General features: G+C 48.3%; 1 protein-coding gene across 1 annotated transcript; it reads right to left on the bottom strand.

The window, feature by feature from the left end:
- Positions 1–1271: 1271 nt before the first annotated feature.
- On the bottom strand, positions 1272–25533 carry SEC31B (SEC31 homolog B, COPII coat complex component). The gene is made up of 25 exons (XM_084245908.1): positions 25440–25533; positions 24981–25104; positions 18800–18995; positions 18487–18582; positions 17405–17548; positions 16915–17057; positions 16031–16130; positions 15745–15906; positions 15109–15243; positions 12399–12629; positions 10424–10498; positions 10070–10168; positions 9648–9747; positions 8956–9134; positions 8594–8720; positions 8100–8245; positions 7210–7383; positions 6533–6694; positions 4016–4193; positions 3293–3598; positions 2996–3054; positions 2556–2702; positions 2175–2291; positions 1666–1737; positions 1272–1458 (listed from the first exon to the last, which is right to left on the bottom strand). The coding sequence occupies exons 1-25, from the start codon at positions 25516–25518 to the stop codon at positions 1279–1281; spliced, it is 3531 nt and encodes a 1176-aa protein (XP_084102034.1). The 5' UTR covers positions 25519–25533; the 3' UTR covers positions 1272–1278.

Genomic DNA, 25533 nt, shown 5'->3' with positions numbered 1-25533 from the left:
CAGGATTAGAGGTAGTACCCCCTGGCTTCACACCCAGCCCCTTTGTGCAGCTGAGCTCAACCCTGAAGTGGTGTGGGGGAAACCCTGGAGCTGAATGTGATGCAGGGAGGGACGGACGGGGACACACACACACACACACACACACACACACACACACACACACAGAGCAAGAGAATCTTGCAGCGAATTTCACTGACTCCCTCCTTTCTTCAACTCACTTGACTCCCCATCTGCCCCCAAACTTCTCCCCCTGCCTTACGGGGGTGCAGGGAGCAAGAACAAAGAGGACAAGGAAGAGAGGCCGTCAAAATAGGACCCGAAGGAAATAATTGGGAGATGACTGAGGAAACCAAATCAACACAACTTTATTGCACATTAAACACATCAGTGCATCAAATGCAGAATCCAACCGTGAAAGTACAGCCAGAGAAGGCAGCCCTGAGACACGTGGGGGCTGAGAGGGGAGAAGGGCCTCCAACCTTATAGGATCAGTGCTAGAGGAATCTTTTGCTAACATGGCCCCTTTCCAGAACTGGACTTATTATCACAGAATGAATAATCTAGGGCCTTGGGCCAGGGTTATTCCCCCTGGGCATTGGCTCCTCTGCTCCTTTCTCATAGCCCAAGACAGCCCCCAGCAAATGGCAGTGCATACCCCCCACCTTCCAACTAACCTAGCCCACCCTGGATAATGCTGGCAGATTTTCAAAAGGACCAAACTTTCTTCTCTCGGTTCTGCTCAGAACCCATCTCTCAAGTCCATGACTTCTTCCAAGAGTGAGCAACAGTCAATTCTACCCCAGGCTCCAGGGTTCAGAGAAATAAGTACCTGAAAATATGAAGTCAGATGCAAGGGGAAGGCCAGGTCAGGCTCGTCATCCACAGAAGGGGAAAAACAAAAGACCCACAGATGGGTACAGCAGAGGTAGACTGAGAAGTAACAACCCTGCTCACCTCCTCAGGAGCCACTTAACCACAATGCCCTGGAGGAGAAGACACTCTGCCCCAGGCCTCTGGGAGTGTGGCAGGAGGCAAGTGAGGAGGTGGCTCTAAACACTGCTTCCAGGGTGGACAGAGCCCTGGGCAGGTCCTAGAAGGCCAGGCACAAGGGGCACGAAGCAGGCACTCAGCAGGTTTGGAGCCACGCCTAGAGCATCACATATCTGACAGCAAGGGAAGGGGGTGGGGAAAACAAACTGAATCTGTTCCAAAATTCCCCTTTTCTGCAGGGAGTTGTTGGGTAACAGCAGAAGTGGCTTCCATCAGATGCTGCTTAGGTTAGATGTGCAGCTTCAGAGCAATGGTGAGGACGGCCTTCAGGACAGGCATGAAGCCGGAGACCTCGCTGAAGCTGCTGCACCCCACCACCTGGGTGTGCACCGCCAGGCCCTGCTCAAAGCTCCCCGCGTTCACACAGCGGGCCACCTCGTGGAGCCCGGCCAGGACAGGAGGCGAGAGCTGTGGAGGAAGTGATCGTAGGTTAGTGAGCGCCCAGCCCCTCCCCTGGCAGCAGGGATGGCTAAGAGAGGACTTAAGTTCTGGAGCCCAGTTCAGATGAGATATGTGTATTTTGTGGGGAGCTGATGGGAGGAGACATGGGTCCCCTTTGGCCATAGGTGAGGGTGGAGAGGCAGGAGGTGGAGGAGGCACTGCTAATGTACTCACTGTCCCTTCGCAAAGTTTCTCGTATAAACATTCTAGACGTTGGGCTGCCTCATCTAGCTTCCGTTTTGTCTTCTGCAGAGAAAGAAACAATTCTGACTCCAGCCCCTTAGCCCCACACTACACAGGATATAAAGAATCACAGAATACTAGAGCTAGAAGGCCTTGATGCTGCTTCTTTTGTTTCACAGAGAAGGGGAGGCCCAAAGAGGGTCAATGACGTGATGACGCTGACACAGCCGGTGGAGGAACAGCAGGCTTCCTTCCTCCTGTTTCACCCTCCCTCCCAGTACTCCCTGCTGCCTTTCCAAAAGTCAACTCTTGATGCTTTTGGGTCCTTCTACCAGGGAATTGGACTTCGGACCAGACAAGATCCCCCCACTCCACACAGACATCAAATAACTATAAGATACAGCTAGCATGACAAAGGGCAGCGCAAGAAATGTCACACAAGGGGTTCTGGAAACACCTACAGGTGTGAGGAGGGCATTGTGGGGAAGGTTCAGACTCACTAAATCCGTGGCACACAAGGAGCAGCGCTGCAGAAGCGCCTCGAAGCTGGTCTTCAGACACTGATGCTCCGGGGGCAGCTCCTTCTTTTCCACCTTTTCAGGTGGTCGTTGCTGACATCGCTAAGGAAAGAGCAGGGAGACAGGAGACACAGGCAAGATGGCGTCCCCAGGACTGGTCCTCTGCCCCCCGTAGAGCAGAGACAGGGAGAGGGGCACTAACCCGTCTCTACAGTGAGGACACTTGCAATCACCCTCCATTTCCTCCAGTCAGAACCTGCCTCTGTATTGAAGAGTGAGGCCTGTCTACCATGCCCCCTGCTTGTCCACACCCAAGGAGGGCTGCAAAGTTCCCAAGAGGAAGGGGACAGACTGTTCTATTACCTGCAGGCTGAGTTCTCCCGGAGCCCCAGGGGGAGCATGACCCACACAGGGGACAGGGGGCTGTAAGGAAAGGGTCCCTCGTGGCTCAGGGGTGAGGTTCATAACTGGAGCAGTAATGGCTGCTGGGGGTACAAATGTTTCTGGGAACTAGAGAGAGAGAAAAAGGCGCAAGCATTTAACTTCCTCAGGCTCCTGAGGCCCTGGTTTGAGGGAATGGCAAAATTATGAAGGAACAAAGAGAAGGATGAGGGGGCACCAGGAAGCGGGAAGACTGGCGAGCGTGTGTAAGAAGGAAAGAGGAGGGGGCAGAGGAGAGAAGAGTGAGGGGGAAGGAGAGAGACCAGAGCGGACGGCTGAAGATGGGAAGGACCCAGCTGAGCTCTCCAGGGACCAGATGTGGGTCACTGGTGAGATACGGGGTGGGGGAGATACACATTAACCTTTTTCCTCTGAAGGTTTCCCCTGGGAGCTGCGGCATTTTTCAAGGAATCTTGAGGTCCTATTTGGTACAAAGGTAGAGGTACTTAGGGTATGGTCAAGAACACTGGAAATTTTTAGTCTGGAGAACTGAAAACTATTTCAGTTGGTGTCCACCACATCTCCCTCTGCAGACTGGCCGCATTCTCAATTCGCATGCTCCAGCCTGACAGGCCCCACTTCACTGCTCAAGGAACGATACTCCCAAAGCGGTAACAGGGTGGTGAGGAGAGGGAGTGACTCAAAGAAGGAAGACTGACCTGGATGAGGAGGCGAGATGCCGATGGCGGGGAGAGCACCGGAGCACGGAGCACCTGGTCCTCCCGGAGGGTGTGCCACAGGGAAGCTGACAGGAGCCGCGAGGGGCTGGGAGCTCATAGGGCTGAGACCCGGTGGCCTCACAGGGAGCAGCTGAGGCATCGCAGACAGGGAGGTAGAGCCAGGCTGCATGATGTCTAGGGGTGCCGTGGGTGTCAGGGGACCAGGAAAAGGCCACAATCCAGGGACTCCCACAGGGTTAAGAGCTTGTGACTTTTGCCCTCTCAACTGCTGTGGCTGAGATACAGCTAAAGCAGAAGAGAAACAGTTTATTTGCCAACAAATGTCAATTTGGGACTCAGAGCACCTGAGTGAGGAACAGGGCAGCAATGAAAGAACAGAACTCAAAACTAAAGATGATCATAAATGGTTAACACAGGTGTTTAGAGAGCTACCATTTACAAAGTACTTTTAACTCTATTTCTCATTTGACCCTCAAAACAATCCCAACAGGCTGAACTGACCAACATAAGTAGTACTCCCATTTTTCAAAATCGTGGCTAAGTATATTGTTCACAGGTACAAACCCAGTGGTTGTACTGGGAACTCAGATTCACATTCCAGAGTCCTCTCACCAGACAGACAATACACCTCCCAAAGCCATGCTGGACGGCCACTGTTCTCCTCTGTGATCTGCCTGGCCAGATCTCCATTTGCTCACTCACCAGGCCTTACTCCAGGACCCAGGGACAAAGGCTGGGCTACCTGGAGCCCAGGCGCTCTGTAATCGCTTATATTCTGCATCCTGCAGCCCAGGTAAGGGCTCGAATGGGCAGCTGTCAAGGGCATCACTGGTGACGACTGAGGTGTGAAAATCCTTGGCCCTGGAGATGGAGTTGCCACCTGTGAAGAAATAAAAGGGTCCATGCTTGGAGAAGGTAAGTTATTGAAAACAGAAAAGCAATAGATAATGGCACAAAAAGCTAGTTCTTACAAAACATCAATAAAACTCATAAATTTCTATAAAGATTGTCAGAGAGAGAGGACACAAGTTGTCAAACTCAAGGATGAAACAGAGTAACAGACCAGGTAGCCATTAAAAGGAAAGTAAATACTAACTTTACATTCATAAATTTGACAGCTTAGAAGAAATGAACCATTCTTCAAAAATGACAACTACCAGTGAAAATTAAATAGATAACCTGGACAGTTATCTATATCAGATAACCTGGACAGTCTTATCTATTAGCTCTTCAAAAAGAAGTCTCCAGACCTAGATAGTTTCACCGGAGAGATTTACTAAACATTCAAAGATCATCGTTTACACAATTTCTTCCAGAAAACAGAATGAGAACATTTCCTAATTCATTTTCTGAGGTCAGTATCACCCTTATGCCAACAACAGACAGCACAAAATAAAATGACAAACCCATATTTTCTCCTAAGTTTAGACACACACTCACACACACCAAAATTTTAGCAAATCTAACAGTGTATACAAAAAAATAATATATCATAACCAAGTAGAATTTATTCCAAATCATGCAAGGTTTGTTCAATATATTTGAAAATCAATCAATAATCCATCATATCAACAAGCCAAAGGAAAAATCATATGGATCATGTAAAATGATACAGGGGGAAAAATCTGACAAAATTCACAATTCAGTACACCAGGAATAGAGGGAAACTTGCTCAGACTCATAAAAAACATCTACAAAAAACTCTACCACTAATATCATACTTAATAGTGAAAGACTGAATGTTTCCCTTGCCTGAAAACAAGGCAAGGATGTTCTCTTTTGCCATTCTTCTTTCAGCCATTATGATAAGAAAAGGAAAGAAAAGAAAGGCATAAAGATTACATACAGGCATATAGAAAAATAAAACCGTTTCTTTTCAAACAAAATGACTATATACAAAATACCTAGGAATCCACAAAAAAGTTCAGCAGACTTGTTTCTGAATATTGGAAAGTCACAGGATACAAGATCAACACACAAAAACCAACTGCAGGGCGTCCTCTGGTGGCACAGTGGTTGAGCCCTGGGCTGCGAAGCTGCCTGCAGCCTCTGCAGCACCGGTTCGATCCCCGGCCTCCGGAGAGGGTCCCACATGGCGCAACAGACCTCTCCTGCCACGCCCACTGCTCTCCTCAGCAGTGTATTTCATTAGTCTGCCTGTTCTGTTCCCTGCTCTGGCTCTGGTGAATTCACTCACCCTCCTGTGCTTCTGACTGTACCCAGTGCTTGCATAAATAAGTAAAGAAATCTTTAAAAAAAAAAAAAAAACCAACTGCATTTCTACATACTGAAAATGAACAAGGGAGAATCAGAATTAAAAGTGCCATACCATTTGTTCAGGAGAAAAATAAATACCTAGGTTTACTAAATATCTCAAATCCAACCTCACTCTCCAGTTCTAGGTCATTTCATGTCCTCATCACCTTCTGCTGTTGTCTCCTAACCACCTCAGACTTGCCCTTCCTAAACACATAGTTCCCCTCCCTTTGCATAAGACCACTCAATAGCTCCTGTCTTTAGGGTCAAGTTAAGCTCTTGAACACAGAATGCACAGAATTCTCTAACTTCTACCTGTTCTACCAGCTTCCTCTAACCTCACCTCACTTCCACAGATACCTGTTTTGCAGCCCCATTAAAATATTAATAGTTCTTCAAGTAGGCTTTCTCCACCCGCCTCCACTGCCTCTGTACATGCCACTCCCTCTGCCTGAAATAAACTTCATCTACCCTTTCCTTTGCCCTAAAGAGCTTTTAGTTTTCAAGACTCAGAACAATCATTCTCCTTCTGAAACATTCCCTGAACTGCTACTCCCCCCTCAAGTAAATGCTTTCTTTCTTTTTTTTTTTAAACATTTTATTTATTTATTTTAAAGATTTATTTATTTATTTATACAAGCACTGGTGGTACCTTATCTAGCCCTCACCACGGTATAAGATCACCTTATAAGACAACCACTTTATCATGGTATTTAAGATTTTTACAAATCTATCTTTTCATGTAGTTATGAGCTAGTCGAGGGCAAGGAGCATGGTTTGCACACCTGTTTTAAGAACTTAGCAGCTGTTCCGTAAACAATTACTGGAAAAATGAGTGAATCTATGCTTTATGAAGTGAGGAATTTTCAACATTTTTTGTTCACTAACATATACCAAGTGTCTAAAACCATAACTAGGCTTAGCAGACAGTAAGTATTTTTGAGTGAGTAAATACAGTCTTACCTGTTGAGAAGGCTGGAATCCCATTCTGTAAGATGCTGTCTCTTTATGGTGGGGGGTGGTTCCCACAACCACCCGGGGGAATGGGAATGGGGGAGACTCTTGGCCCAAGATGCCAGAACCCTGGGCATGAAAAAGTCGATCTCTCAGCTGCTGAATTGGTGGCTGTAAACATTGTAATAATGAAGAACTGTGTTAAGTAAAATTAATATAAGCAAACAGTCCCTCTTACAAGCCTGGCCCCATACAGCATTCAAACTTGGGCTGACCTGTACACTCTGGGCACCTTCGCTAACTCAAAGGTCCCTAGTGCCTGCCAAGCTTCCCACCCTTGCTGTTCTTTCTGATTAGAACATCCTTCATCTGTTGTATGCTATGTCTTTGCGGTTCAGCTCAAGTGTTTTAACCAAGGGGAAGGCTTCTTTGACCTCTCCAGGAAAAACCAGCCCTTTGCTAAGTCCCAGAGCATTATGTACAAATTTCTGTTATGGCACTACGGCTATCACACATATTACATAAAATTTGATTTCCTCCCCCAAGAGATTGTGAGCTTCCTGGGGGAAGAGATCTTATTCATCCTGAAGCTTCAGCCTTGAGCAGAGTGCCTGCGACATGGAAGTACTCGGTCAGGGTTATCTGACTGAATGAAAAGATCTGCTCCCTCCATGTGGCCCACTCACCTGAGCACAGTCACTGGGTAGGTAGCTCATGGCAGCACCAAGGCTGCCCTGGGCTGCCAGTAAGTTGGCATACTGAGTGATCCTGTAGGTTGTGGCAGGACCTGGGCTCACCCCATCAGCGCCCTGCAGTAGCCCCAAGCTCCTGTTAAGGACCATCAGCTTCTCCATCAGGTCCTGCAGGACAAGGATGAAGGCAGTCAGTCCTCTTCAAAGCACACCCTGCTCTTTAGGCCCAGGCTGCTTAGCCAGGAATTTCTCACTATGGGCATGAGGGCACCTAGCCAGAGCAAGGTGGAAGCAGCAGGCGATGACATACGAGCAACCTGACAGAAGGGCCACTTGGCCTCACTTCCCAAGCTGCTAGGACTGGGCTCAACTGGGCCCATCTGGATTTTAGACCCTCATATGTCTGTGTCTTTTTTTTCTTTCTTGCCTTTTCTACTAGTAGCTCAACAATTTCATCAGCAAGTCTAGGCTCTGTTACACGTTTTCATGTGTGACTTTGCTTCCCCATGAGCAGTGGCCCCCACCTCCTCTGGTCACCTGCAGTGTGTGGGACCATTTAGAGTCTCAGAACTTTTCACAGTAGCTAAAAGGGCCAGGCTCACAATTACTCAAATATAGAGTAAACATATATAACCAATCTGAGGTGGGAAAAAATTATGAAGGTTAATATCTAAGCAGATGCTGTCCAGTCTCTCCTGTTGAGAAGAAAGGAGGTGTTGTCTCTTCCTTGGGAGAAGCTCTTGGACACCGACTGTCCTTCTCATCTTCCTAATGCCCTGGTTCCAGTTTGGGCATCTAGAAAACTGACTTGGATGTCCCTGCACATCCCTGCATCTCCTAAGAGCTTGGTGTGGAGGGACCAGTGTCCTGCAGAGAAGGGGTACCTGTAGAGCCACGGGGGATGAAACCTGGTGGCATTTTGCCCAGCACTCCACCAGCCGCTCTACACTCCCTGAGCACACATAACAGAGTCTGGCTTCGGAGGTTAGTGCACTGCCACCCTCCTGCTCCATGCGAGAACCCAGCATGTCTGCAGAGAGATGGAAACTTCTTTAATGCACAGCTCTCCTATGATCCTCTTCCTTCTGTTTGGGAATAGGTAGAGGACCATGAGCTATGCACAAGCAGCTGCAGTGGCTTTGGACAACATGGAGGTGAAACCTGCTCTGTGGTAAAGGGCAAAGATCTATACCAGGATGTGGAAGGAGACAGTCCGACAGACAATAGGTGCTCTCCACTGCAAGTAGGGGCATGCACTGCTGTCCCTGCCACGGCCTGGCCTCCCAGAACTGGGGCTGCACCTCTGCTCCACCCTCGGGGTGTCCACAGACTCCAGCTGGAGTCACACTGCACCATCCTAAGGCTTAGGGTCACCTACCACAGAGCTTAGGGAAGTTGTCTGGTCCTGAGTATGTCAGTAGCAAGGCCAGTGCCTCTTTCCAGTTCTGCAAGCTACAGGCACACACCATGTCTTTCCAATTCTTCTGCACAACACAGGCTAGAAGCTGTAACAGGCAGAGAGGGAGGGAGGCCATCAGCCAGTCACACCGCACCAGTGGGAGCCTCGCCTGTGCTAGGAAAGCCACTCATGAGCAGACTTCCTGTTAGACCGCTGATGAGGGGCGAGAGGTGAGGTGAGAATGGTTAGAGGAGGGTGGAAGGGGAGTCCCAATAAGTGGGTATCTTCCTGCCAAGGTCTAAGGTATCCCCCACTTCCTTCCTGGCATGGCAGGCAGTTACCGAGGAGACTTTGGTTTTCTTCTTGGCCAGGTAGCGCTCTTGTGTTCGCTTCAGCAGATCTGCACCCCCAGCCTGGGCCAGGATGATAGCATCAGCAAAACGCTCTTCCTTCAGACACAGCTCCACAGCAGGGCCCAGCTGCCCGAGCAGGAGGGCTTGGCTCAGGAGTCCGTCCACGTCTGCAGGCAGAGACAACCCCTCCACCTCAGCCAGCCCTCGGACCCCAGCTCCTCATCCCCTGCAGAGCCCACACCTCCTCGAGCTCTGTATCACTCAGTCTTCCTTCCCAAAAAACAGTCCCGAGCTTCATTCATCAGCAACAAAATGTAATGAGTAGCCTGGGGTGACCACGTCCAGCGATAACCCTCTAAGGACAGGCTCCAAGACCAGGACCCACAGGCGGGACTCAGGGGGCAGTATCCCAAGTGTGAAGTGTGCTTGCTCAGCAGGAACAGAGTCACAGTCCGTTAAGCAAGAAGACAAAGGACAGAAAAAGATACTGGGGTAGAAGGCCTTCCACAGGAAGAACCTAGCCATGAAAATCTAAACCCAGGGAGAGCTCTAACTGGAAACAGAACAAGGCAGCATCTGTGATGCTGGGAAGGAGGTAGGAGGCAAGGGACAAGATGGAAATGTCCTCAAGTCCGAGAATTCTGAATCCACCTACTCCCGAGCACAGCGAGTCCTTGTACCTTCTGTGACGGGGATCTCCCATGGAGTCATGTTCTGAGGGACCAGCTCATCAAAGAAGGCTGAGGAGGCAGAGGCTTCCTCTGTGGTGTGTTTGGAGGCCTGTACAAAGGACAGTGGTGGCTGCTTAGGAAATGAACCCAGGGAAAGGGAGCTGGCTTAGTAGCTCTCTCTGGGAATTCTGTTTGGCCATAAAAGGGTAAAGCTAAAAGAATAACTGGTAAGGTTTGGGAAGAACTCCAGTTTCTGGCAGAAACACACCTCCACTCCCACCCCCTAAGCTTACAGACTCTGGGCTCACTCTGGTTCCAAGTGTAAGGAGGCTGAAGACTTCTACGGAAGCCGGACACTTACTGGGAGCAAAGCAAAGGACCGGGAAGGGAAGGGTGTTACTCTAGGTCCAGACGACTGGGCTCCGGCCAACCTGGCTGCTGAAGGCCTGCTGTCTGTTCCGGTGGAGGCCATCTCCCTTGAGCTGAGGGCTCTCAGCAGGCCCCATGTCACTCTTCATCCATGTGGCCACCTGCGGAGAAGGCCCGTGAGCACCACCCTTCCCAGCACAAGGGTAAACAGACGTCATGCTTCCTCACACGGCCAGACACCGCCTACTGGACTCTCTAAGATCCTTGAGCTTTCCCCTAACTCCTAAAAAGCCTAAGCCCATGGGGTAAAATGCTCATAAATGGTTAATAAAGTCTGGGAGGAGGTATTCTGAGGTGGTTTCCCCGGGAAACCACCTCTGCATCAAGCCCATGTGTCAGATGTGAGAGCAGCTTACCTTCTTCTGAAGATCATCTTTACTGTACCCCAGCAGTTTCAGGAACTTAGTTCTGGAGTCTTGCTCTAAGGAAACCTAAGGAACCATAGAACACAGGCATCTCCATTAAATGAGAGTCAGAGACCCCCTCCTGCACAAGCTGGGCAGCTGTGCCAGCGCAGCCTGCCACACTGTTCTTTGTGCTACCAGAGGTGCTCGACTGAGGCCAATCCTGCCTCTCCCTTTCTCTCCCGACTTGATTCCTGTGGGGCTGGGGGCATAGCATTAACAAACCCTTTCCCCCCTTCTGCATGAGAACTGGACCATCATTTGACTTCTTAGATCTAATACCCAATAAGAGTAAAATGTCAGATAGGAGTCAATGTTCTAGGCAACGTTACTTAGGAGGTAAATGGCACCTGAGCAGACCTATATTGACTAGCATAACTGGACAGCATGGGCCGGGTCTCCCAGATGGCGAGGACTCTCGGCACCGTGTAGGCCCCTTGCAGGAACACTAGACGCTATGCTTGTGGAGTTGGTAGAAGAAATACTGGCTCTTGTGGGCAAGAGGCTTCTAAGCCAGGGCAACTTACACACCTGCCCGAGATACACCTCATCTCTTGCCCCGGAGCTGTCTCTCTGGGAGCTGAAGAAGAGAACTCTGAATGGCCTCATGGCCTGCTATAAGGACTCCCATAGAAAAGGGCCACCTGAGGCTGCCTGGCTGACAAGCTGTGGTTCCTGTCCCAGATCCAGATGAAGGCCACGTGAGCCTGCAGTAGTCTTGTAAGTCTAAATGTCTAGTTGAGGAAGACTCCTGATGGGAGGTGCATGGACACGGTAAACAAAGCTCTCCAGCTTAGTGTCTCAGCTAAGGAGGGCCAAGCCTTCTGAAGGCCTACCCCAATCTGGGTGAGCAGGCCTAGACCCTCCATTTACCCCACACTGAACATGAAATCTGACTCTGGTCTTCCTGATAGTCTCTTACCGCCCACTCCCTGGGAAATGGAAATGTTCACCCACACCCAGCTTCAGGACCATCATGCTGGACAGCTCTTAAACCAGAAGGCCTCTGTCCTTTGGACACTGCTGCCTCCTTTGTTCAGCAGAGCAAAGGCTGAACTCCTGATGGTGCCCTCTATGCTCTGTCCCACCCTACCCTTCCCAAAGCTGTTCTTATCCTGCTTAAAAGGAAAGCATCACTCTTCTTCCCACATCTTTGTCTAGCTTCACTCTACAGTTGATGATCCTTCTGAAAGCCTTTTCCTCTCCCCAGATTTCTGGTGTCTACTTTTATAAATTCAACCATGCCTCAAGCAAAGACCCCAAGTTCTTCTCAGAACCCCTGGGACACATCATTCTTTTTGCATTTGTCTCTACAATGCCAAATTTTTGAATAATTCTCTCACTGCCTGCCCAGGCAGTTATTTCTCTTTTCCTTCAGCTATCTCCTTCATTTGTTCATTGTCTTTGACAGGTACAGCACTCTTCCTGGTGTCCTAAACACCTGAAGTTAACCTAGCACTGGAGCTGAAGCTCCCTGCATAGTAAGTGGAATGTGGGCCTGAGTCCGCCACAGTCATTTGTCTTGGGTTACTTGAAAGAAACACAAAGTCTCCTCACAATGATGAACCTTTCCCACTGGTTCTTCCCTTCTTGCCCCTTCTCTCCCTTCCCATCATCTTAACTGGCCTTTGGCATAGCACTGGCAAAACCTTTACCTTTGCTCTGGTGAAGTACCAGGCCATCAGCACTAGTAGCAACAAGGGCAAATGTTGCACACTCCTCAGCTTCCCTAGCTGCAAATGGCTTCTGAGCCTCTGGTAGAGAATGATGATTTTGCGTTCAGATTTTGTGTGGGTGTCATGTAGGAAAAAACCTAACAGGGTTAGGGCCTCTGTAATCTGGGTCACAGTGTGGCTGTACATCTCCTGGAGTTCACAAAGGGTGGGGTTCCCAGGTTTGGGGTGCAGCCAGCCTCCAAGAGTCCTACCTTCAGGAACTGCCAAAGCATCTTTTCACTTTGCAATGATGCAAGCTGGATCTTGTTCTCACAATACTTCAGGAGATTTCCTGACCCCAGGGCCTCCTGCAGCTCAGTGGAGCGCATCAGGAACTCAGATTCCGTGGTGACTTGACTGATAAAGACTAGGCGGAGGCAAGACTGTGGCGCCTGATGGGTAGGGGTGCTGGGGATGCCAAATGAAACCAGCTTCCCCCCAAACTGGTGAGGAAAAGTAAGAAGGGTAAACATTATACCATCAAGTCAAAAATTAATACCAAGTCAGGATCACAAGAACCTATCTGTGGACTCTAACAGGAAATTAATGACAAGAGAAATCCCGGAAGTAGAATAAGGTCAGGAAGTAAGTAGTGAGTGTGCTCCACACTAAAAGCATTCTCAGCTGCATTCTTAGCATTGTCAACTCACAACGCTGCACCTGCTACCACCGTCCTCCCAGCCGCCTGCACGAAACACCTGGATGGTGGCCCACTGTAGCCAAGTAACAACAAAGTCTCACCTCTTCTTGTTTAATGTCTCTTCACCTTTGCCCCAGGCCTAAATTACCAGACCAGTTGTGAGCCTCCAAGTTTTCTCCTTCTCTAGCCCAAGCCTTAGCCTACTACCCTATACCTGTTGCTGCTCCGGAGCTGGTGATGGTTTCAAAAGACCACAGCAAAGGGCTTAAATTCCTGTTTGAACTGCACAAAATCCTTTAAAACAGGGCCAGACCTGCCCTCCAGCAGCTCTCCCCCGTTCATATATGTGATTACGCCACATCCCTAAAGCTCATTCCTGTTTCTTTTTTTTTTTAAGATTTATTTATTTATGCATACAAGAGCTGGGGTACAGGCCAGAGATGTGGGGGGGGGGGGGTGAGAGGATTCACCAGAGACAGAGCGGGGAACAGAACAGTCAGATAGGCTGAAATACACTGCTGAGGGGAGCAGCAGGCGAGACAGGAAAGGTATGCTGCGCCATGTGGGTTGCTCCCTGGGCAGCCGAGATCGAACTCGTGCTGCAGTGGCTGCAGATTGCTTCATAGTGCAGGCTTAACCCCTTGTGCCACCAGGGAGGCCCTCATTCCTGTTTCTGTGCCTTAACCTACCATATCCCCACCTGAGTATCCTTCTTGCCAAGTTAGGTCTCTCTGTGAAGCACCTGGCACAAAAGTGGCTCTTCCTATAGTTCCTACACCAGTGATTCTCCATCCGACATACACATTAAAGCCACCTCCAGAGCCAAGCTGAACCCCAAGACAATAAAATCAGAGTATCTGGGGTGGGACGGGCTATTGGTATTTATTCTGACTGCAGTCATGGCTGACAACTAATGCTTTACTCCCCGGCCATTCACTATTTCCCTTCCTATGATCCCCTCCTTGATGAAATTTCCCAGTCTGAATTCTTCTCTTGACTCGTACAGCACAAGTTGTACACTGCAGACCAATGCTAAACAAACCCATCTGAACATTTGACTTGTATAGTGCAAGTGGTTACATATATTCTTATTTGGGATTCATGTCAATTCACTAAGGTAAGGTAGGCAGGTATTACCATTTCTGTTTTATACATAAGAACACTGAAATTCTGAATTAAGCGACTTACCCAAGGTAATCCAGCCAATAGATGTCAGAGCTATGAGAAATCAGGCCTCTCGATCTCACTGCTTCTTGAGATGCTAATCTTATGTCCCCAATAAAACTGTTAACTCTGAAATCAAGAACTCCTACTTTTGTACACCTATTTTATATTTAAAGCATTGTGCTAAGTGCTTTAGGGCCTTGCTACTGGCCAGACCAGCACCTGGAAACTTGGAAAATTAGACTTGGGCCCTCCTCCAGACCAAATTCAGAATCTGGATTTTAATAAGATTCTCAGGTGACTTTATGCACATGAAAGTTGGAGAAGCACAGCTTTACAGATAAAAATGAATAAGACATGGTCCCTATCCTCAGTCTATGACCGTGTAGTAGTATATAAATAACCACAAAGGTATATAAATAATGTTAGTACAGTTAGAATATATCATTCATGCTGTATAAATCTGTGAGGTTACAGAAAGGAGGTGAAGTTTGACTAGGGCTAAAGGTGGGCAGCACTGAGAAGGGATCTTGAAAGGCCACAGCTGGATTCAAAGGCCCAGGAGAGAAGCTGAAGGGCAGGGTGGGTACAGGTGAGGCTGCAGAGTTGAGTTAATCATGGAACAAAAAGTTATCATATGTAAATAGAGCACAGGGGACAAAAAAGAATCAGGTGGAGATAAAAGGTGGGAAGAACACGGGGCCTGTGGGCACTGGGCCTCAGTGGGTAAGGCATGGAGTGCGAGGGCTTTCGGCGGAGGCTGATGATGACAGCTTTTCCTTTGCTGCTTATGTTCTAACCCTGACGTGTCTGGACTCTACCAGTACAGACAAGTAGGGACTAAAGGAAAATTCAGTGGAACCTCAGGCTGTTTTCCTAACTGGGAGGTCTAATGCAATTAACTCCCTTCAGGCAGGCTGGCACAGCAATCAGGGTGAGGACTGGAGAGGGAAGTTAGAGGAACCCTATGCTCTAGGGCAGAGTGGGATCTGATCTGAGACACAGCAGTGGAGATAATCTCCTATAGGCCTTGTTGGACATACAGCTTCACACACATACACACACACACACACATACATGCACACAAGTGCATGCACACGCACACACACCACACTTACAGCAAATGAAACGCCTGCTGGCCTTCTCATCCATTTGGGGGGTTTTTTCAGAGAAGGTACCAGTGATGCTTGGGCCACTTGCTCTGGCACCTGCAATGGTGGGAGAGGCCAGTCTTTGCTGAAAGAAGAAGAGATCTGGGGGCAAAAAGAGACCTGAATCACCAGCCTGAAGTGGTATCTTTGCCAGGAACTCCACCTACAAAATCCATTTTTGGAGGATTGCCCGAGATATACAATGTGGGCCATGAATGCTGGACTCCCATGTCCCAGGGGGTGGAAGTGGGCCTGGTAGTGAAGGTAGGACTCCTACTAGGTAGCTGCTGGCAAGTCTACAACAGAGTGAGACACAAGGAGATCTACAGGAGATGGAGGTAAATATGGTCCTAGCATAGAGGTCTAGTGACCTAAAACATCACAGAAAACAAGCAAGAACAAGAATTAAGCGAAGACTTCCTCCATATTGTTGGAGGAATGCACATCCTCTCAGCAAGATGAGTGATGGAGCAAAGGTGCAGCCCTCCCTAGCCAAGGGCCTCAGTCTCCCTGACTCTAACAGCCCCACTTCTTCCCAGGTCACGTGTCCTTTTCTTTCCCCCAAATAGAAATGGCTCCTTCCCTCCACCAACCCCCTCAAACCTTGTCAGCCTGTCTCATCTGCTGGACTTCCCAGCTCCTCCCCATCACAGAGTACAAACTGATGCAGCCATCGAAGGAGGCAGCAGAGAACACTGGAGGGTCCCGAGGGCACCACTGCACATCAAAGCACCAGTTGCTCAGTGGGGGCAGCTTATACACCACCTGACAGGAGGGACACGCCACTAGAAACCATGCAGTCCAGGCAGCCCTGAACACAGAGCTGCAGCTGGGGTTCCGCCACCACCTCTCCTCCCGTTCCAGCACCCCGACAGAAGAACCACACTACCTCACCGCTCCCCAGGTTCCAGCACAAGATCTGGTTGTCCTTGGCACAACTGAGCAGCAGTTCTGCATCAGCCTGGCTCCACGACACTGACAAAATGCCCCTAAACAGGAAAGAAAACTAACCTTTGTCGGATACCTACAATGAATGGGGTGCCGTCCAGATCTTGGCAAAATCTCACCCCTATCAAATGAACAGGCTGATTTCATTTCACAAATGAGAAAAACGAGGCTTTGAAAAACAAAGTAACTTTCTGAACTTTTTTGCCAGAACTCAAGGCCAAGCCCAGAGACTATGCCCATGCGTGGCAGCCCTCCCCCGCCCAGAGGTCACTGCAGGACAGCCCGCTTCTTCTCCTGGACAGTAGAACAGGGACAGTGAGTCAGTAGGAATCAGACTAGTCCCTTTGGGAGTAGAGACTCTCAAAGACCCCAAGGCAGCACGGCCCTTTAGTGAGGAAGAGCAGACTATGGAACCTGCTTTCTCTGCTATGGGTCCAAGAGCTACAGCTTCAGAGGAAGCATGTTCAAGGACAGACCAGAGTCAAGGTTCTTTTATTAGGAAGTTCTGGAGGAGGCAAACCCATCATCTAGAGATATGAACGTTATTCTGAGACCAGAACCTGGGTACACTCCCAGGGGAACTTAATGCTGGTTCCAATACTTTTCAGGACCCTATGCCCACTCCCATCTCTGGAAGTTGGGTGGAGTCTTGGAGTCTTCTCCAGAACCTTCCTCTTGGTTGATGCTAGGACTGGGTGACTATCACCGGGATAGCTTCGAAGCCAGGAAGAATGTTTGGCAGCAAAACCAGGCATTCATTGCCTCCTACCATGCCCCGTACCTCCCTGCTTTCCAGAGGGATGTGGCTAGGGTTTGAGATGCTACCTGCTGTGACTCTCCAGCACCTTCAAGGGGGAGGAGGCAAAGCGCAAGTCCCACAGCTGAATCACTGGGAGAAGATCGTCTTCTGAGCACAGCACCAACTGGGTGGCTATGTCCGGGTGCCAGGCCAGGTCTGAGCAGTGCATCTAGAAACAAAGCAGACCCCAGTGGGTGATGTAACCTGAGAGTTTGGGTATGAACCACTTCTGCCCAGTTGGAATGGGACCACCCTGAGGACAGCTTTTGTGTCTCTTCTGTAAGACGGAGAACCCCACTGCCATCAGGGAATAAGTGATGGTCCCAAAGAAGTAAGGCACATCAGTGGCTGCCGGATGAACTCTGTTGAATCTCCCCAAGCTTCATGCTCAATAGGAAATTCGCTATGGGGCCGAACCCACATATGCTACAGCTGAAATAAGAACCCTGCCCGGGGAGGAGCACACCAATGGCAAGGATGACAGAGACCAGCCTGGACTCTGCCTCCAAGACTCACCCTGCGGCTGTGGTCACTGACTTTGATGATAGGTTCATTCTTCCTGAGATCCCAAACAACAGCCTTGCCGCTGGGGTGAGCAGAAGACAGAATGTGTTGCACTTGCCGGTTCCAGGAGAGTGCCTTGATGTCTTCTGGGGGCTGCTGTGGCAGGATGAGGGGGCGCAGGACAACCTGTCACCCCTGGACCAAGAGCCATCTGCTGTTCCACTGCTCCCAACCACCCACAGAAAGTCTGAGAGTAGATATGGGGTACCCAAACCAAGACAGTCTCAAGGAGCTGGGAGTTCAAAATTTCCAGAGAGGATCCTTTATGGTACTGGTGTGGAAGTGGAGGGAATGGCAGGCATTCTTGGGTTTTACACCCATCCCAAGGGACTCCTGAGAGCATAGAGTCGAAATTTACAAATAATCCTTGTCTGTGACAGAGGGAGGGGAGAGAGATGAGGGAAGGAAGGAAACATAGACACTCTGACCCCAGGGAGAATGAGGCAGAAAGAAAATTCATTGCTATTTTTTGGACACAAGGTGCTATCAAATTCTATTTAACTTACCTCACGATACTGTAAGCATAAGACAGGGAAAAGCCAGAAAGCAAAAAGATGGGCCCAGTTACAAACTGACACACAGGAACCCTCAAGTAACAGAAGATACACAAGGCCCCAACTGCACGGGAGAACCACATACAGAGACAAGGCAGCCCCTCCCCACAAAAAGGACAAGGATTTATCTTGGGGTCCCACTCTTATCCCTTCTCCACTGAGCCTAGTAGCTACACCCTGCTAGCACAGTGTGATAAACAGTACTCTGCTCCTCTCAAAGTCTTTTACTTTCCTCACCTTTCTTCATTGTCCTTTCAGAAGCCCCCAGGACAGTTAATGACCACCAAAAACCACCCCTCACACACCCCTGCCAGCTTTCCCGGCCCCATTAGCTAATGGCAGCACCTTTGTCTGTGGAGCTTTACTGTCCTCTAGTGGTAAAGACTGAGATTGCCTGTCTCTGTCAGCCTCCAGAATTTAAGACTTGCGCTGGGAAAATCAGTGGCACGTTCTTAACTAGCAGCCCAGAAGCCTCCTCACCTGTGATTTGGATCCTGGGGTCATAGGCACACTCAGGTTATTCAAATCCCAAATGAAGATTTCAGAATCACTGGCCCCTGAGGCCAGGAGGTTGCCCTGTATGAAGACAGGCCTTTGGAGACCAAGCATGCCAGGGAAAGCTAGAACAGGAAAGGGGCTGGGGAGGGGGAAGACCCACATTTGGGGATTCCAAAGCCTCCCCTGTAAGTGCCTGGAAAAGGCTCACACTTATGGACCAGAGGTCGCAAGTGAGTGCTTGCACACAGATCTGACGCTCCCGGCATGGCCCTGCTCAACTGATGAAATGTAGTACCTGGAAAGGATTAAAGTCAAGGGCTCTGACAGCCCCCGTGTGCTTCTGTCTCTGGGCAATCACAGGCTCCTTCCCTGAAGACAGGATGTGGGTCACATTGTATACAGTAAGCATGCCATTGTCCCCGCCGCCTGCAATAACCCCGGAGCCTTCCAGAAGCCCATTGCCAAAGCTCCCCCAGATCAGCTTGTGAAACCTACAAAGAGGAGGAACTGGCATCAGCACCAACTCAGGTCCACACAGGAAAGCAAAAGGTAGAGTCTCTGTCAGCCTCTGCCCTCATGCAGGCCCCCCCTCCCAGCTGGGTGCCAGGAGTCTCCCAGTTCCCAGACACAAAAACAGAGGTCTCCTCTGCCCCATCCTGCCCTTTCTCTGGAAAAGCATTCCATCTGTATTATGCCAGAAGTCAGGAGGCCACTGCCTTACAATTGTGTGGGGAATTTTTTTAAGTTATTATAATTGGGGTTATCCAGGCACGGTGATGAATACTTCAAATAGATGATTTAATCCTCAACCCTCGGCAATGACAATATACTGATTATGTCCTACGTGCCAGGCTCTGTTTTAAGTATTCCACATGTATTAGCTAATTTAACATTCTGCTTTAATATCTTAATATTAATATTTTAATACTCAGATATTAGTAACTTCACTCTCCACTGAGGAAACTGAGGCACAGAGAGTTATAAAACTTTGATATACACAGCTAGCAATTTTATTCCCATTTCTCGGCTAGGAAGTGACAGTCAAGGTTCAAAGTCAGGCCCGTCTTATTCCAGAGCCAGAGCTCTTAAACATCATAAAATACTGTCTTCTGTTTAGAGGAAGATCTGAACTATGTGCCTGACTAGAAGCAGGTTCCTTATACCAACAATTGCAGTCTCCTCTTGCCTCTCAAATTGGAAGTAAGGAAAGGCCCAAGGGCCTCCCTGCATCCTGCCTCTCCCATAAAGTTGGCCCACTGGAGATGCTACATGGCAGCAAAGGGTCTGCCCCCAGGGATGCTGGGCATGAATAATTAATACAATTTGGGAAACCCTTTTCTGGCTTTCTGAGCATGGGCCTAACAAGACAATGCCAGTGTCTTGCTTATAAGAGAAAGATGGAGCCTGTACCCCCTACAGACAAATTTGAGTCCTCTGCAGAGTCCGTAGGGAAGGCATGTGAAAGCCCTAGAGCCTCGCAGGTGGTCTGGCCTTCATTTCACAGCTGCTAGACAAGGACACTTCCACAGCCCTCCACAGAAGCTGGGATTCCCATAGGATGTCACAAGATTCCTAACCCAAATGAAATGTTCCATGCACAGGGAACAGTCAGCAGAGACGTGCAGTGGGTGACCAGGCAGGAACCTGTTTGGCTAGTCATTAGCACAGAACCAACCTGTCAGAAGTAAAGAGCTGAGCACCGGTTCAGACCAGGTCAGCATCTGAAGCAGAGCAGCAGCCGAGGTGACACTGATGACGGCGCTAACGCTACTGTCAGAAAGGCTGTGTTTTCTAAGGTTGTGCAGATGTCGACAAGGGGAGAACGGCTCCACACTGACAAAGGAGACTGCCGTGTTATGTAGGGGCCAGAGCTCAGCCTGGCAGAGGGCAAGTTGACAGCGGGGCTACAGAACCCTGTCACAGGTCGCTCAGGAACACAAGAAGAGAGGGCCGTGAGAAACTCGCATGGGACTGGGAGGACAGGACATACAGAACAGAGTAAAAGGCAACTTGAGGCTGCAAGAGGGGTGTCACCAAAGGCCGGTTATGTTAGAGAGCTGAAATGCAGAACGCAGGGTTGACAAAATGATTTGCATTCTGTAAGCACATCAAAGCACAGTCCTCCTGCTAAATTCACTCACGACAGTGACATGGAGTCCGAACGGGACATGCCAGGGAACACCAAGGACAAGCTAAGCAAGGGCAGGGACTTGACCATGCAGGGGGCTTGAGAAGTGTCAATCGTTTCTGCTCTGCAAGGGGCTGTGGAACGAGAGTCATCAGGAGGGATGGAAGGGGGCAGTCATGGGCAAAGAGAGCCCAGTGTACAAACATGAAAAATATTAACAAATGAATCTAAGTGAAAGTAGATGACTGTCCATTGTGCTACTGTGTAAAGTTTCTAATGTTGGACTATTTTAAAAGCTTTTGGCTTCAAAATAGAAACTAAGAACATGGATTCTCTGTTATCGAGGTTCTCAGGATAATGACGGCGACAACAGGGACCCTCTGGAATCACACAATGATGGCCGGTATCTAAAGAAAACACATGTTCTGATGGAGCAGAGACATGTGGGGCAGAAGGGTGGGCTTGCCTCTCGGCCACGGAAGAAGACATGTGGGGTGAGATGTGTAGACACACTCGGAAGAGACCTGGTGAGTGAAGGAGGGAGGCTGAGAACGGCAGCTGTGATCTTGTGCTTTCTTTTTACTCCCTTCATCCCAGACTTGCCTGGCCCCTTCTGCCCTTTCCTCAGCCTCCCTGCCAGAAGGGGCTTAGACTAGGGCAAGTTTTTAGGACTCAATTGTCCTGCTTTGGGCCAGCCCTGTTTGGCTGGGCATTGACCCATGAGGGGATGGTTAACTTTGCATGTTTTATTGGAAACTACTATCCTTTCCTCACTCTTTCTATGATACAGTCATTAGAGCAGGAGAACGAAGCTAGTGGAATGCAGTGATGGCTGTCCAAGAGGAGAACCCTTTTCTGAATGGCTAGTATGTACCAGGTTCTGTGTGCCGACTCGGTACCCCAGATTTGGAGAGGAGAAACAGGGTCAGAGAAGTTAAATAATGTTCCTGAAAGGTAAATACATGGAAGTTGGGACTTGAACCTGAGTCCTTCCAAAGCCCATGCTCTCTACTGTGATCTTGATGTCTCCATAGAAAATGAAAGACCTGGAAACAGGAAAACTAAAAGAAGTACACAAGACATACTTTCCACTTGCTTTTTGTCCCTTATACAGGCACCTGAGGAGAGGTTACAGTGTTCCCCAAGTTGCTAGAACTGAGAGAAAAGTCCTGGAAGGTTGATCAGCTGCCTCTCCATGTTATGAGGAGATGGGCCATACAGAGGTGACAGCGGTCAGAGATCCAGGCTTGCTGTGTCGACAGAGGGCAGAGTGTAGCTCTCATGTTGGTCTCTGGCGCCAGCAGCAATGTCCTCAGTTCACAAGTCAATGAAATACACAAACAATGTATTTTTCTTCCAGACACCGTTCCTCTTGAGTGAGATTCACCTTACAAACCAAATACTGTTTTTTTAACTACACATGCTAATCCGTATTGATTTTGACTGCATCCAGTGGTATCTATCTGTGCACTCTCATCAGGCTATCTAACACTTGAGGTTGTCCCTTTTTATACCCATAGCAGTGTGTCAGAACATTTTTCTTTCAGGCAGGAATTTATAAACAAATAAGATTTCTTTGATGTATTTGGATTGAGGATTAAGGAAGTTTTCAGGATTCAAATGTGGTTAAGGAATGGGTCTGGTAAAAAAAAAAAAAAAAAGGCAGGCAAAGGAAGTGGGAAGCTTTTGAAAAGTACCTATTTAGAGGTACTAAATAATAGTAGACACAAGGAGGAGTTTAAAAAAAGGGAAGTACAGGCCACTAAGCTAGAAGAATTAAATAAGAGGAGAGAATGGACATAAGATCTGAATTCAGAGCTTGCTGGGTTCCTAGAGGCCTTCATGTACAACCTCTTCTTTATACATAAGGAAGGAAACCTTGATTTGGCCCAAAGACACAGTGCTTTATTAGTACCGTGGCCAGAGCTGCAACTCCCACAGAACCAGACAGAAGATGACACAGAAAAGAGAACACACACAGCAGAGAATGGGGATGCACTCGACAGAGCAGGTATCTTGGTCAACAGTTTGTGAAACTGACTTTTGAGTAAGTGACCTAACCCAGGCTGGAACATGATTATAAAGGTAGAAGAAAGTAGACAGGAAGTACTATCAATTATATGTATTCTATATTTTGGTCACAGCCCCCAAATCCCTGCCATGGAGGAAGGGTGTGAAGTGAGGTTCATGATCCTGAATTTAGTACCAACATTTCAAAAAGAGTCCCTGCAACCTGGTTGGCTACAAAGCAAACAGATCATCCACCCAAAAACCTCATAAGGCACCAAGACCATCTGTAACTGAAGAGGTGGCAGTGAATGTTCAGCTTGGTAATACAAAAGTTTCTAATGTGGCTCATAAATTATACAAATATTTTTCTAAAGATTATTTATTTATACAAGCACTGGGTACAGTCAGAAGCGTGGGAGGGTGAGAGAATTCACCAGAGCCAGAGTAGAGAGCAGAACAGGCAGAGTGACAAAGTACACTGCTGAGGGGAGCAGTGGGCGGCAGGAGAGGTCTGTGCGCCATGTGGGACCCTCGCCCAGCATCCGGGGATCGAACCGGCGCTGCAGAGGCTGCGGGCAGCCTCACAAACCAGAGCTCAACCGCTGCGCCACCAGGGAGGTCCCAAATTATACAAATATTAACAAGCATCTATTGCCAGACATTTTTGTAGGTGCTGGAGACACAGCAGCAAATAAAACAGACAAACATCTCATGTAGATTCTTAGAATTCAATTTTCAAGGTTTCTTAAGCAATTATATTGCCTCTTTCTCAGGAACTCTTAGCAATAGGGAGTCACTACCATGCTGAAGTTGCTGTTCAGCTTGTGAGGATACAAGCCCTTGCCAATTGCTAATTTTCTTATCTCCGTGATTGTAAACTTTATTGAATTAGTTTACCCCTTTCAGGGACCCTTTCTGAAATACTTGCTAAGAGGCTAAGAATATCTCACCAATATGTGTAACATCTCCCCACCCCCCTGCCTGCTCAAGAGATACAGGTTATTTATCCATGTAAAAGAAACATATTTTATGGGCCTCCCTGGTGGTGCAAGCAGTTAAGACACAAACTATGAAGCTATCCGCAGCCACTGCAGCATGAGTTTGATCCCTGGCCTGGGAGATACCCACATGGCGCAGCAGACCTCTCCTGTCTCGCTCGCTACTCCCCTCAGCAGTGTACTTTGGTCAATCTGCCTGTTCTGTTCCCCACTCTGTCTCTGGTGAATCCTCTCACCCCCCACACTTCTGGCCTGTACCGCAGTTCTTATATGAATAAATAAATAAATCTTTAAAAAAATGTATTTTCTAAAAACCTGAAAAATAAGGAATACTGTCATAAAAAGATATAGGGGCTCAAGAAATGGAGGACAGTAACTAATCCTTCATTATTAGGTTAAACTGTGAGAAGAAAAAGAGAGTATGTCTGTCTTAATATCTCTCAGATGGACCAAAATATGCACAAAGGATTTATCAATCAACAGATGGAAAGTTGCATTCTAGGCCAGTAATCTCTGAAATGAAATGGGCAAGATAATTCTCTGGGATATAAGAAAAAGATTTGTATTCGTAACCTAAAAAATTAGAGAAGCTGCAATGTATTATGGCACGGTAAGTATATTACTTATGTTGACTATGTAACTTGAATATAGTGATTATTAATTTTCCTGATGGTACAAAAATCTGGGCACCATTGCTTCAAAATGTAAGCCTCATCCTTACAAAGCCTATAAAAGAACACCTGAATAATGGAGAGAAGATAGGCTTGGGAGTCAGACCGCCTAGATTTAAATCCAAGCTTCTGAGAGTTTTGTTCTTGTCTATGTAAAATGGGAATAACAGTATTTATAACCCAGGCCTATTTTGGGGCCTGAACAGGATAGACTGAGCCCCCAACACAGTGCCTGCATGCATGTATGCTCAGTGTGTGCCAGTACCCATCCTGGAAGGCTGTCAGGGCCAAAGAATCTGTGAGTGCCCTATCAGTGCCCCAGGGCAATGTATTCTGCTTGGTGTAGGCATGAAAGAGAGATATTGCATAACAACGTTTTCTTCACAAGAGCCAAGGGAGGAAGGAGGCAGTCTCCAGGTTCAGAGAGAGATGAGGTACACTCTGGGTCCAGGCTTCAATGAGGAGTCTCTACACATGATTCTGCCTGACACTGCTGGTACCATCACACACACACACAAAAAAAAAAAAAAAAACCCAGAGTTAACCTTTCTTTGACTTGAAGTTTCTTCTCTCCTCACTGATCTCCACATGAGCCCTGAGGAACACACACTATTCCCTGTTAGGATCAGGATCTGTTCTGCACCCCCACCAGTAGTTCAGACATAGTACCTGCTTGAGGCGGAAAGGACTCCCTTGCGTTTCAAGTCCAAAGAGGGGTCCCTGAAATCAACCTCAAAGATTTCCAGTGTGCCATTTGTACTAAAGGAGGCATCTAGCTGCTGAGCAGATGTTCCTAGGCATAAGAACAGTCAGGAAGAGGCAGTACATGAGCAAAAACATATGCATGGATTGTGGGTATAACTGGTTAGGGAGAGGAGAGAACAGGAAAGGGGTTAGGTAGAACCTTCTCAAGTGATAACTCCAAAGAAAGCGTGAGGTATCTGCCACTGAGTTAGAGTTCACGCAAGGCTGCCCCCAGTAAAAACATTTACTATCCCCTTTTTTGTGCTGTAAGCTGACCCCACCTTCCCATGACTCTAAAGCTTTCTCTGATGCTCAATAAAGAATTCTGGATTCTAAGTTTCCCCACAACCTTAGAGTGGATCCTTGTCTGCAATATCGCCATACCTGTGGCCAGACACACAGGGTGCTGGCTAGCGGGGCTCCACACAGGGACTGCAGGCCGCTGGAGTTCTTTCAGCTTCATTGTCTGTCCTGTAGG

This window comes from Talpa europaea (genome assembly GCF_964194135.1).
Source record: "Talpa europaea genome assembly, chromosome: 10".
NCBI lineage: Eukaryota > Metazoa > Chordata > Mammalia > Eulipotyphla > Talpidae > Talpa > Talpa europaea.
This window is presented reverse-complemented; position numbering and strand designations above follow the sequence as displayed.